Here is a 14,540-nt window from a genome sequence, read left to right as displayed (position 1 = left end):
AAATAAACTATCTCAGGATGTCCCAGTGTGCTTTACAGCTAATCAATCATTGTTGTTTTGTAAAGAAATGCAATCACCAATTTATTCTGGTTTCTGTAATCACTGTCCTGGAAAAATAAAACAATTTACCCTTGGAGTTACTTTTGCAACTATTGACCTGTCCACTGGGAATTGCCCAATGCTGACACCTTGTTCATACATTTATCCGAGGGTTCCACAGAAGTTAGAGTGGACGAACTGGAGATCCTCCCTCCCCCTCAGACCCACAACAACCCACACCCCTCCCCAGCTCCCCCCACCTCCCCCCTCATACCCCACCACCACTGACAAATGGATTCCAAGCCAGATGGTGAAATGTGCAACCAAACACAAATCCTCTTCTTGATAGTGCCTTTATTCACAGAATGTAGCATTACATGGTCTGCCTTCTACCTACCAACCCAGTGTCCCAGCAGTTCCTCTTTATCTCCTCTTCTGAATAAACCGAACAAAAAAAACTAATAGCTAAAAACGTCAAAGGAAACTTGGCTAACTAAACCAAAATATCATTCCCAGGGGTGACGATGTACCCCAGCCACTGTGATGCCCATCGATTGCGGAAGGCATCTAGTGTACCGGTGGACACCATGTGCTCAGTCTCCAGGGCCAGCTGGCCATGAACATACCTGTGGTAGAGGGGCAGACACTCAGGCCGGATGACCCCTTTGACTGCCCGCTGCTCGGGCCTGTTGATGGTCACCTTGGCCAGGCCCATGAACAGGCTTGCAAGGAGGTCGGGACTTCAAAGGTTTGTTTACCTACCTTGCTTCAGGCAGCACTCGCAGTCATCAGTGCCAGGCTTCGCAGGCAGCACCACATCACTTTTAGGGAGGCTTAAGGGCAGGTCTCTACCCACCAGACCAGCCGTATGTAGGTGGCTTTTCAATGGGTGCAGGGCTAGGGCTCGCTTGGAGAAGGGGAGAAGTGGCCTCAGGCAAGGGAAGAGGCTGCAGGACGAGGGCTGTACTGGGGAAGGAGGATAACCCAGGGTGTGTGTGGCGGCACACGTTGACCTGTGCAAGTGACCTCAAGGTGGTGAGGGCTGAGGAGGCAGTCTCCAGAGTTGATGAGGCCAGATGGAGATGTGAAGGTGTGTGAGAGAGTGAGTGGTGATGACCCTTGAGCTGGCAGTAAGTGAGATGCCAGTGAATGTGTGATGGGCTTGAGTGTGTGAGTTTAGAGCGAGGAGATGGTTGCCTTACCCTGGCTGCACAGATGAGATCATTCATTCTCTATCTGCATTGGATGGCCAAAATTTTCTGTGCAGCATTGGCACTGATCACCACTGCCATTGCCTACCAAACTGGAGTGGGGTAATGCAGCTGTGTGTCCTGTGGCCAGAGTGGGGGTAGAGGACATACAGCGAGCCTCCATGGCATCCAAAGGCGCTCGAGGGCTGCAGGTCTTCTTGCCTTTCGGGGCCATGTCTTCTTTGCTGCAGTCCTGGGCTGGAAACACTGAGCGCAGCTGAACTTTAAATGTGGTGCCTGGTGTGGTGAAGTGGCGAGGTGATGGCGTGGCAGGGGAATCGGAGACCGTCCGCCACGGAAACGGCGTGTTTCCCGGGAATGCATAATTAATGCGCTGGGTTTGGGCAATATGGCATGAAAAGCCACCATTGCGGCCAGTGGGTAAAAGGTCATTTTACCCAATCGCTGCAGCACTTAGTGCCAATCCAGGATGATTCTGCCCGTTATTCCACATCGCATCAGAGCAAGGTATCAATGTCTTCCAGTGTGTTCTAAAAAAAATCTATATTCTAATCATGAACAATCTGCAGTTATAGTACTGAACTGCTATTTCAGCCCACTCATTGTTAATTGAATTTGAAGAGGCTGACTATTCGAATGGTTTTATTTGATCTTGTATATTTATAAAACCTTAGTGGCCAGTGTTGCTGTCATTAGAAAGAGCAATGTTAACTCTGATATGTTACAGTATAATTAGCTGGTTCTTTTTGTTAGGGTCCAAGCATAAGTCAATGCTCCAGGGGCAGAACAGCCACAGCAGAAGAAGCAGACTCAGAATCTTCCCACGGACTTTGTACAAAACCAAACGCATTGGTAACAAAGGGAGCATCGGCCTGCAAAGCAAGGCTTTTCACTGTAACATCTGTGAAATATATGTCAACTCTGAAACACAACTCAAACAGGTGAGTTAAAGTTAGAAATATTTCTCCTGGGACTTAAAAAGCTGAGGTCTCAGATTTTACTTTGTGCATTCATCCAAAGAATCTCATTACTTAAAGACTGATTTATATGGATGAGTAGTTGATTGGGTAAATGTGCTTCTAAAGTAGCCCCTAGGTAAAGTTCTTATAATCGATGCTTACGTGAAAGCAGATGCAACATGCTTTACTTAATTCTAAGCAAGCAGCTTTAGTGCAGTGAGTGCTTTTTTTCCCAATTGCAGTCTATTCTAATCCTACATCTCAGCATGCGCTGTTTGTGTAAATGCAGGCTTTTGGGCGGTAGCCATTTTATTCAACACATGGGACATGCATCCTCTATTCCTCTGAATGTCTGCGTCTGCCACCTCTCCCCCAAGCACTCCACTAGTGCTTACTTCCTAAAAGATTTAAGGTTAATTTCCAGAACATTTCTGCAAATAACCAAGGAGGGAAATCTTCAGACCGTTAAATGAAATTCTTTTTTTTTTTCATATTCTATGAATACTTTTTTTCATTTTCTATTAAAGGAATGGAAATGCGAGAAAAGGCTACTTGACAATGCAGGGTCACTGGGGTTGAAAGGTGTCATAACAGAACCTCCAGGATACATCCAACCAGAGTTAGCAACCAACCCCTTACATCTGGAATTCTCTTCCTAAACACCTCGCTCTTGTTACCTCCATGACAGCATATTCCAAAACTAACTTTCTGACCTTACCTTTGGTAACTACCCATCATTGCTCTCCCCCTTCCAGCTCAGATACTCCAACTGCTTCAAAAAGCTCCCCAGGATATTTTATTTCAGGAAATATGCTATCAAATTTCAAGCTGCTGTAAATAATTTATAATAATGGACCATGGTATGTCATCATTTATTTAAAGAGTATTACAACTGTAACTCTTTGATATTATTCCTTACGCCCCCAAAGTACTCGATCCAGCAACACTGTCTTGTTGCAACCTGTATGGCCAGGACATCTTAGATGTATAAGATCCTGAATGCACACAATCACAATAACTCATTTCAACATCTAACTTGCAAACCACTGTTCAAACAAAATTATATACAGTGGGCGACTCATCAGCGCATACCTGAAATCTTCAACAAAAATACACACACTAGTTTACCTCAACATCTGCACCTTTCAACTATAATAAACACATCTGGTTTCAGGAAATATTCACCCTGAAGCTATAGATCTTTACGAATATGTTCATTTTTGAGTTGAGGTAATTTGTATACACATTAGCTGTGTTTAATAAATTGGGCTAAAATATCAGCTTGAGGATTTATTTGTGTAGTGTACAAGGCTCAAGCTGAGGTCTTATGGTGAAGTGGGTAGCATCCCTGCCTCTGAGCTGGAAGCCCAAGGTTCAAGTCCTACCATCTCCCCCAGGACTTGGTGGCTAAGGAAGGTGTGTTCATAATGCTGCCAAACAGGTTGAGTGTCAGCCTACAAATCCTTCCAACACACACCAATGAGCAGGAGAGATTCCTGATCATATGTTGGAAAGGACATTGGAGCTTCCATCATCACTACTCATAGCTCCAGACTATAACATGCACATAGGAAGTGTATGCTGCCACAACAGCTTGGACTCCCTGAGTGAGCTGTAACACACCAACACCACAAGCTCTAGTTCCAGACTGTGCTTACATCTAATTCTACTTTAATAATTGAAACTATCAGCCTCACCCAGGGAGTGGATCATATCTCTGTAGTAGTTAAAGGTGGGCTGTATTTTCCTTAGTTTCCATAGTTAGCTGACAGCAGTAGAATTCATCATCATTCTGATTGCTAATTCGGAATGTCAACTTTTACTAAGACATATAACCAGCAATCACATTATATGAAGCAAAAACCTTCACTGATAAATTACCAAGGGCAGTTCCTTGTTACATTGTCTGGAATTCCTTCCCTTCAATTGTTTGTTTGCTATACTTCCAGAGTTTTCAATCTTACACACGAGGCACCGAAAGTTATGCTGTGCTGACAAAGATTCTATGCTTTATTCTCAGTGATTATCATCCAGGAGACTGTGGCACTATGATGCTGTGGTGTCCTCTCCACTGAAGTATAACCAACACATGCGGAAGAAACATCAATGTGCAGTAGTTATGGAATAGCAAGCACAAATACACAAATTGTTCAGTGTGCTTTATTATTACACATGATATTTTGATACTTACTGACAGAAGGGAGATGTGATAGTGTCACTTGGACTAGTAATCTAGAGGCTAATGCTCTGAGGACATAGGTTCAAATCAAACCACAGCAGCTGGTAAAACTTAAACTCAATTGATTAATTCAATTAATTCATAAATCATGAATTGAAAGCTTGTTTCAGTAATTGTGACCATGAAACTATCATTGATTGTCATAAAAACCCATCGGGTTCACTAATGTCCCTTAGGGAAGAAAATCTGCTATCCTTACCTGATCTGGCTTTCATGTGAATCCAGATCCACAGCAATGTGGGTGACTCTTAATTGGCCCCTGAAATGGCCTAGCAAGCCACTCAGTTCCAGGACAATTAGGGATGGGCAACAAACCTTGCCATTGATGCCCACATCCCATGAAAGAAATAAAAAAGGGAAATGATGGTTGAGTTGCATCATCTTTTTAAAAATAAATCATTCTTGGGATACGGGCAATGCTACCAAGGCCAGAATTTATTTCTCATCCTTGAGGTGATGATGGTGGCCCTTCTTCTTGAACAATTGCTGTCCATGTGGTGAAGGAACTCCCACTGCGCTGTTGGGCAGGGAGTTCCAGGATGTTGACCCAGCAACCATGAAGGAAAGGCAACATACGTTGAGATGTCCCATGGTGGGCATCATTCTAGTATTTTCTATAGGAATAGGAAACCCTTCCCCATATTATTTCCACAGGTGTTATAGATGGCCTAGCAAAGTTAATTGGATTGGTATATGTAGCAGTTTGATACAACTGAGCAGCTTGTTAGGCCATTTCAGAGGGCAGTTAAGAGTCAATCACCTTGCTGTGGATCTGGAGTCACATGTAGGTCAGAATAGGTAAGGACAGCAGATTTCCTTCCCTAAAGGGCATTAATGAACCAGGCAGGTTTTTACAACAATCAACAATTTTTTCACGGTCACCAATCTTTTAATTCCAGGTTTTTATTAATTGAATTTAAATTCCACCAGCTGCTGTAGTGGGATTCAAACCCATGTCCCCAGAGCATTAGCCTGGGCCTCTGGATTGCTAATCGAGTGACATTACCATGACTCCACCGCCTCCTCTCCAGAACCTTGTCACTCAGAGATGAGAGTGCTACCAACTGAGCTGCAGCTGACACTGCGACTGCACACCCAAAAAAATTACTCTTTGGCTGTAGAAGCACTTTGGGACATCCCAAGGTCACAAAAGACACTATATAAATGTAAGTTCTTTCCAAGCTTCACTTCCAACTGTGCAAAGCTGATAAATCTTCAAATGTCACCTTGCTGAATTTCATTCTGAAGTAATGAATTCATTCTGTCCTGCGACAGAATCTCCTGCATTTCAGCTCCAGTTGCTGCCCTGCCCCTGAAGTCTACACATCACCTGAGAACACAGCAGGACTCACACCCTATAGAAAGGTGGCAGCAATGGGATATTAATGTCATCCCACAATCATCTGATTTTAATGGGTCAGCAAGCGCAGTAATTGGATGTGTCTGTTCCTTAGGCCATTGACTTACATAATATTCAACAGATCAAACAGCTAATGTTAACCATCAGAACCACTTTTGACTTCATTACTGCATCACTTTTGACTGCAGTTTGTACCATTTACAAGATGCACTGCAGGAACTCACCAAGCCTCCTTAGGCAGCACCTTCCAAATCCACGTCCACTACCATCTAGAAGAACAAGGGCAGCAGACACCACCTAGGAGTTCCCCTCCAAGCCATTCACCATCCTGACTTGGATATATGTTGCCGTTCCTTCACTGTCGCTGGATCAAAATCCTGAAACTCACTTCCTAACCTACACCACATGAACTGCAGCTGTTCAAGAAGGCTACTCACTAGCAACCTGGAGGGCAATTAGAGATGGATAATAAGTGCTGGCCTAGCCAGCGACACCTCACATCCTGGGAAAGAACAAAAAAAAAATGTTACTGACCAGAAAGTTGACATAAATGCAATAGACATTCATTTGGAAGCTGTAGGCCTGATGCTGGCACTAGAAATCCATAAGCAGGATTTCTGATTAAAGCAACTGCCTTACAAAAAGACAAGCATCACCGACTGGCTGTCCCAGATAAATTATATGTCATCTATGTTGAGTAAAACCCAAGAGAAACTGAGATTTCTAAGGGCTTTACAGCAGGGGATTTTGAAAAAGCACTCAAATACCCTGCCGCATTTCTCAGCTCCACAGAGGCAGACAGAGGGAATATTGTAGAGATCTCCTTGCTGAACTAGACTAAAACCTGTAGTAACTGGAGTTCTAAGAGAGAAATCTTGTGAGAGTAAGGTGGAGAGGTGGAAACAAGCTGCCGAAGACCGAAGAATTCAGAGAATCTCCTGTTGCAAACTGACTGGCAGATGCTGATTGGGCAAGACACAATAATAGATGGCTTTTCATTGGTCACAACTGCTGAAAGAAACTACAGAACAAAGCGAGGGTGCACATGGCAGCTAATAACCAATACTTTAATTTAGGAAATTGCAGCTTCTCCTATGCACTTCTGTCAATGGATATATTGGTCCTGAACATTAGCTTTTCACTAACCTCGAATAAAGCAATCCACAAAGATCTAGCTATCTCTGTGGTGCAGAACTCCCTCTCTAACAGCATTGTAGGTGTCCCTACACCACATGGACTGCAGCAGTTCAAGATGACAGCTCACCACCTCCTTTTCAAGGGCAATAAAAATGCTGGCCTAGCCAGCATCCCCCATGCCCCATCAAAGAATAAGACAAAATTTCCCCTTTCCCCACGGCAGTTTACATCTGCTGCAAGTGGATCTCTAGCAACAGTGATGTCATCAAGCAGGGTAAGCAGCAAATTACATTGAAGTATTCTCACAGACAGTAAATCAGGAAGTCAAAAGCACTTTTAGTCCCTTCACTTTTAATTTTAAGTGGTGAAGAGAGCGAAATGAATGGTTGGGACATCCAAATGGGATTTAGATAGAAGCTAAAAGATCACAACTTTTTTAAAAATTAAAAATGTGTAATTTCTTATAAAAATGGAGAAATTCACCATTCAACAAATATAAAATTACTTTTTTGTGGCCAGTGAGAGTATTTAGCAATAATTATGAATTCCCTGCATCATTAAAAACCCAGTCACACCTTCTTCAACAAAGTATAACTTTTTCAGGGGTTTTTACAGCAAGCCTAACAGTGTTAGAGTGGAAGTTTTCATCAGTTCATAGATTTCCCATTGGCTGCAGTCTCGGGGGGACCTGAACAGTGCACCCTCTAGAGAAGCATAAAATCACCGACAGCAACTTGTGGATCTCCGCGTTTAACTGCGCATGTGCGGACTCCAGAAATTGCGGTCAGTTTCAGAGGAGTAGTGACAGTGAATGCTGACAATTGTGCCATCATTACTACTGTAGAATTCAGGCTGTTCCCATTAAGTCTGGTGGAAAAAGTCATTTTGAGACTTGCCCTTTTACAGCAAATCTCTTTAACAGATTTAAAAATTGTGGCAAAAAGCAAATGTTATATTAAAGTTGCATGAAGACAAAGGGCTAGCAATATTAACTTAATATACTGTTGTTATACATGTTAATATTGTGCTTTCACCAAAATGACTGAACAAAGTCTTTCTTTCAAGCACTCTGTTTATTTTTAAGTCTGCTTGATTTCCAATGCAGCATATGACTAGTAGAAGACATAAGGAGAGGCTTACAGGAAAGCCATCTAAGCCCAAGTACAGTCCATATACCAAGCTTCAACAGACTGCGGTGTTGGCGGTGAGCACTCTAGTCCGAGTTTGTTTATTGACATCTTTGGAGGATTGAGTAATGACTGCACGGTTTTATTAACCATGTTGACTACTTCTTTCATAGAGGCATCAACACATTCTGAACATATTTCTCCAACTTGGCTGGCTTCTCCACAGACTGAATGCGGTCTAATAAACTAAGCAACCCAAGTCCATGAAAGTTTATTATATCACAATAGTGCACCAAACAAAGACGTTATCATATGTTTTTGGTTTTACAAGAAAACATGATCATCCTGAGAGATCAACAAAAATGGTTTAAATAGAACAGTGCTAAGCAAGAAGAATTAAGTAATACTTCATTCAATTGTTACTTGGCATTCCTATACTTTTAAGTACCATTCTTCTCAATACTTTCAAAGTAATTCTGTGAAGGGGGCTATGATCCAGAAACTGTCTTATTAATGATAATCTGTGCCATAAAGACCTCCATGAGCCTGGGTTAACAATGATCCCAGTTACAGTAATCTGTTTATGTCATTGTCGCCATCATGTGATGGATTATTAAAATCAGACTTTGAGATTCTACAGACCAAAGCAACGACAACAAAAACCATTTAAAAATGTAATTTAAAATAGGAATATATGAGAAAAGAAGCCGAAACAAATTTGGTAATATTAAAACAACGCAACAAACTAACATGAATGTAATGAACAATGCCCATGAGGTACTAATTGCTTTATTTAGATTATATCTTTTGCAGAATGGCAATTAAAAATTAAGCTCTGAATAGGCAAATATTGCGTGACTTCATTCTCTTGTTAGAAGGCGATCTGTGTTGAAGGGGCCAATACTCATGATGTGCACACATTCACTTTGTCAAGTTTCCCCTCCTGACACAGTCTTAGAATTGAGGATGAACTAAACTGCAGCACAAATCTATGCTTCACCCTGGAACATGTATTTCATGTTAATATTTACACATACATTTAATAAAGTTACACTTCAAAAGTACAATGGAAGGCCACTGGATGTAGAACAATGATAACTATTCTTTGAATTGTATGCTCAAAACAACCAAATACAAAGCGCAATTGAAAATATATATTGTACCTGATCTGGAACTTCCAATACTAATATCCCATAACAACGCAACATTGACCAACTTCCCTCTAGAAAGGTACAGCTTCTAACAAGAGGGGCTCATTTTTAAAAATTTTGGTATTTTACGTTGCACAATAATAGCTATAACGTATGAGGAAAAGTAGAAGGGGAAAAGGTAGGCTTCACCTAGATACAGTGTTATTGCAACAGGAACAACCATGGGAGTTGAAGATGAAGAATAAAACTGGAGACTTTTAAAATTATGAAACTTTTGTTTTATTTTTGTGGGGGAAAGCTGTTGCCTCTGGTTGGCATGTTAGTGATAAAGGGTTATCAATTTAGAACTGGGAAAGTGAGCAGAGATTGAGGAAATTGCTCCATAGAGAGTTGTTAGAGCATAAAATACTTTGCCACAGGGAGTAGTTGAGGCAGCGACCAAGGCCTGAATTTTTTGTTCGTCAGGTGGGTACGATCGGTGGGCCCGTAAGTGGACGAGAAATGGGCCTCCGGCCGTGATCCGCCCCTGACCGTGATTTAACGGGGTAGGGGGCTGGAAGAGGGCAGGCGCCGACTTAGCTGAGGGCGCAGGTGAGGCACTTCCAGTGAGCTCCCTGAAGGCAGACGGCCTTGTCCCAAGGAGCTGCAGACCTCCACAGAATAAAGGCAACGACAAAAATTGCTGCAAAATATGTCCATGCAGCACAATCAAGCACCTGAAAGCAAATTTCATTCAAAAAAAAACAGTATCCAGATATCTTTTTTATTTTATTTCCCCACAGAGATTTCATCCTGCCCTGGATCAAGGTTTGAGCAAAAATGTAAAGGCCGTCGGGGAGAATGGCCCACTCGCCAACCGTAAATGTAGACGGGGGGGCCAAGTAAAATCGCTCTTACTTACATCATTATTGGGCTTAATCGCCCACTCATTGGTCAGTCGGCATGCTTCCAACCGCGCACATGCCCACCGAGTGCAGTGCGCAGTGTCACCAGGATGCTGGCCTGACATCATCTCGCCCCATTTCACATCCGTTCGGGTCAGGTGCGCGCCCGCCCATGGGCCGTAGTATTCTGGCCCATACCTTCTGAAGGCAAAGCAGTTAAATAACTTTAAATAGGAAAAGATGCAGCTGGAAAAAGAGCGTTTTGGACGCCGTGGTAAAGAGCCAGAACAGATGCGATGAGCAGAATGGCCTCCTTCTGTGCTGTAAAGAACATAAAAAAAAAAACAGGAATTCTCATAGAGCCTGCCCAGCCATTCAGTGAGACCGTGGCTGATTTTCCACATTAACTCTGCTTTCCCCATACCCCCTTGATTCCCGTAGCGTCCAAAAAAAAAATCTTCTGTGGTTCTAAGTACAATTGGTAACAGTGAAATACCTGAGTGAAGATTGAGTCAATAAATAGCTGTGCTGAAAAATTTTATTTATGAAGGTGGTATGTTGAGAGTCTTGATGAGGACTAAGCTGAGGAGAACCATAAGAGAAGTCTGTTTAGGTCCAGTATTAGCAGGAATGGCTGGGACTACTTACTCATTTTTATTTGTTTTCTTTCTTCAGACAAAGATGGCTTTTCAGAAGCATCTCACAAAACCATTGGCAACTGGTTTCTTACCAAATCCTCTAACAGCAGCTGCAGTCTGCGCTATGCCAAACCTCGCCCTTCGACCGACCACACTCTTCCAGACACCATTTCTTGGACCAGCTTTCTTCAGAGCCACTCCAGGTCCTTTGAGGGCGACACATACACCATTTCTTTTTGCACCATATTGACTTCAGGGTTCAAATCATTACAGACATTTTGGAAAATAAAAGGGAACTATGCAGTCATAAATGTGAACGTTATAAGTTATGCATGGCAGAACTCTGCCTCCTTGCTTTAACATCTATAATCAGCAGTTTTATACTGCAAATATATTTAGATGAACTTCATATTAAGAAAATATGGTTTCAGTTACAAAGACAATTACAGAACTGATGTAGATGTGCGTAGATTTCTGGTAGAACCATGGGTTACCAGTCTATTTTGCACAATATTTTTGTGAGTTCTTTAACATGTGTCAGTCATTAGTAAAGGTATTCTGTGTGAGGGCGTTTTTTTTTTATATAGTAAAAGAAACAAAAATCTGAAAAAAGAACACTTTGAAGAAAAATGATTTTGAAACCAGAATGGTTGATGAAAAATCAATAGCACATCACAGGACATGCTGCTGTCCATGAAAAGAAGCATGAATCCATAGCACATGTGTGGCCCTAGTTCAATTGCCTCAGCTGTGTTGCTAACATGGAGGAAATGAAATGTCACCTCCATTTCAGCTAGGAGTACTTTTTCGATGTAGAAGTTCAGGAGGCAACTTGAATGCAATGCCAAGAAGTCCAGTATTACAACTGAATTTCCTGTACTTGACCATCATCATCAGTTATCATCGTCCATCATACTGAGAGCTCCACAAATGTCAAGCCCATGTTTAAAGGCTGGTTATGGATGGATCAGAATATTATCTGAAATCCTTCAGGCAATAGCCAATTTGATGATAATTGGAATAATGAGCACACTGTCTATGTGTACTGAGCTTATTGCTAAGTGCTTTTGGAGATCTAACAAGAAAATAATGGTGAAAGGCAATATCAGATAACCATATATGTTCAAACAATTCAGATTGATAGGTTACCACCATTTTTAATAAATTATATTTAAAACATCTTGATAACATTCAAAGTGAATTATTTGCTTAAGACATTAATTTAAGGTTTATGTCACACAGGCCATTTAGTTTTCTGGCAAAGTTCAGAGTTTATGTTTTAATGTTCAAAAACTTGCCTCATAGAGGCACATTTTATACTTATGGGTGCCAGCATTTTGAGCAGCTTTGAGATTTAGCAAAACACATCGGATAATAAATTGTATTTACAGCACAGTGGCAGTTGTGTAAGTAAATCCAAATTAAGTCTGAATCAAATTATTTTCAGTTAGACCAAAAGTCATTATTTGGTATTCACTGTCTTACCTCAAATAGTTTCATTTATTTGAGGTTTAGAATTTGATTTAGGCATTCCACGTAAGCAGTAAGGCTATCAAGGGTTTAGCATATGCATTTTGCCAAAGGAAGTAACTTTTTATTTGTCTAACATGGTCTTCCAACCATACCAGTTTCTCCATTAGAAGTGTTGACTCACTGGGAGCAGCTGCTATTCTGTTTGGCTTAACAATATGAAAATGTCACAGAATTCCGTAGGCCTCTGAAGTTACGGAACTACCTACATCCCATTTACCTACTCCATTTTGCTTGGCTTAGGACTGAAGCTCAGCAGAGAAAGTAGCTTATAAATACTTCCATAGAAATTATTGTACTGTTTTGCTATGTAGTTTATATAGGCTGGGATATTGGCCTTACTAAGGTTAGTTTTGCAAAGTAATTTTTCTGATGGCCTCCTCTGTTAATATTCTGCAATGATCATTTTGTTACCCCTATATAAATATGCTATAAAACGGAACTGACCATTAGTTTCATATAGAAGCTAATTGGTTTCATAGTACTCATTGTTGTAATGTTGCATTTGTGTGAAGCATACAAAAGGAACTATGTGTCTAATAAGTGGTCTGAGCGCTATCCCATTAGTTTTTATATTTTCTCTTCAGTTGTTTTAAGAAAACGCCCTTCCACAGCTCCAGATTTACCTGCAGCTTTCTTATTGTGAGATTGAAACAAACACTGTGAATATCATCCTCATCATCTCAGACTTCCCACTGTGAATATCATTTTACCAAAAACTTCAAAATGTCATCGTTCAATGGGTCATAGTTCTTGTGTCTGTATGTTGTTAACTATTTGGAGTCATGTGAGCGCGTACCTCCATTTGGTTAGAGAACAATCCAGGATTGCGGATAAATCCTGTAGTGTTCTCTTTGGGCTGTCACTTCTGTGAAATTTGAAATATAGAGTAACTGTTGAGAAGTATTTTGATAATAGCTATTTTTCTGTCAATGCCGGCTGCCACCAGTCCATCAATCCCCTGGAAAGGGTCTCGTCATAGAGATGAGTGAACACTTGGATGAAAATGTAATATTTCAAGTTTAATAAATCAAATGCTGGTCTTCCACAAAAGTCACCTTTATTTTTATCTGCAAAATAAGATTACAGTGAAACCTGAAAATTGTCATGTTTCTTTCATGCTGCTATTCCTGCTAGTTTTGCATCTTAACTCTGAGCATGTGGCGATGTGATGCAGGGGGAAATAAAAGTGTAGAGTTTCCTCCGAAATGAGCATAGTTGGCATAGCCAGGGATTAGTGTTAATAGGATCCAAGCTGGTTTGTAAAGCCGAAACCAAGACACAGAGCTTTACATTATTGAGAGAGTTTATGACTTGTTCAGTTTCACAGCTCTCCTCCCACACAAGCCAGTGTCCCAGCCATCCCCTATTTATACTCTTTTAGTAAAACAAAAAAACAATATTTTTTTTAAATCAATAAATTAGAGGGGATGACAGCCCCTGGTGGGGCATAAGAACTTAAGAAATAGGAACAGGAGAGACCATTCGGCCACTCAAGCCTGCTGCGCCATTCAGTAAGAACATGGCTGATCTTCTTGTGTTTCAATTTCCACATTCCCATCTAACCCCAATAACCTTTGATTCCCTTGCCTAACAAGAATCTACCTCTGCCTTAAAAATATTCAATGACCCCACCTCCGCTGCCTTCTGAGGCAGAGAATTCCAAAGTCGCACAACCCTCTGAGAGAAAGAATTTCTCCTCACCTCTGTCCTCAAAGGGCGACCCCTAATTTTAAAACTGTGTCCCTTAGTTCTGGACTCACCCACAAGAGGAAACATCCTTTCCACATCCACCTTATCCACCTTGTCAAGGCCATTCAGGATCTTGTGCACTTCAATCAAATCACCCCTCATTCTTCTAAATTCCAGTGGAAACAAGCCCAGTCTGTCCAACCTTTCCTCATAAGACAACCCACTCATTCCAGGTATCAATCTAGTAAACCTCCTTTGAACCACCTCCAAAGCATTTATGTTCTTCGTTAAATAAGGAGACCAAAACTGCACACAGTATTCAGGATGCGGTGTCACTAATGCCCTATAACTGAAGCATAACATCCTTACTTTTATGTTCAACCCCTCTCATAATAAAGGATAGCATTCCATTAGCCTTCTTAATTATTTGATGTACCTGCATACTAACTTTTTGTGACTCATGCAATAGAACACCAAGAGCAGAATTTTCTCCCCGTCAGGGGGGAAGTTCAGGAGTGGGTGCGTGTGGGCACGCCTCCGATCAGCACCCCCAATCGGGGGCGTGCTGCCGTT

General features: G+C 41.5%; 1 protein-coding gene across 3 annotated transcripts in view; it reads left to right on the top strand.

Moving 5' to 3' along the window:
• znf385c (zinc finger protein 385C) overlaps positions 1–13,313 on the top strand; it is a 232,985-nt gene extending 219,672 nt beyond the window's left edge. For all 3 annotated transcript variants that reach the window (XM_041217487.1, XM_041217489.1, XM_041217488.1), the window contains 3 exons: positions 2,004–2,191; positions 8,051–8,149; positions 10,783–13,313. In XM_041217487.1, the coding sequence (XP_041073421.1) occupies positions 2,004–2,191; positions 8,051–8,149; positions 10,783–10,995 (500 nt within the window). In that variant the 3' untranslated portion in view covers positions 10,996–13,313. The remainder of the gene's footprint in view (positions 1–2,003; positions 2,192–8,050; positions 8,150–10,782) is intronic.
• The last annotated feature ends 1,227 nt before the right edge of the window (positions 13,314–14,540 follow it).

The sequence above is a fragment of the Carcharodon carcharias genome, chromosome 23 (genome assembly GCF_017639515.1).
Source record: "Carcharodon carcharias isolate sCarCar2 chromosome 23, sCarCar2.pri, whole genome shotgun sequence".
NCBI classification, from domain to species: domain Eukaryota; kingdom Metazoa; phylum Chordata; class Chondrichthyes; order Lamniformes; family Lamnidae; genus Carcharodon; species Carcharodon carcharias.
The sequence above is the reverse complement of the archived record's forward strand: the minus strand, read 5'-3'. Positions and strand labels throughout refer to the sequence as shown.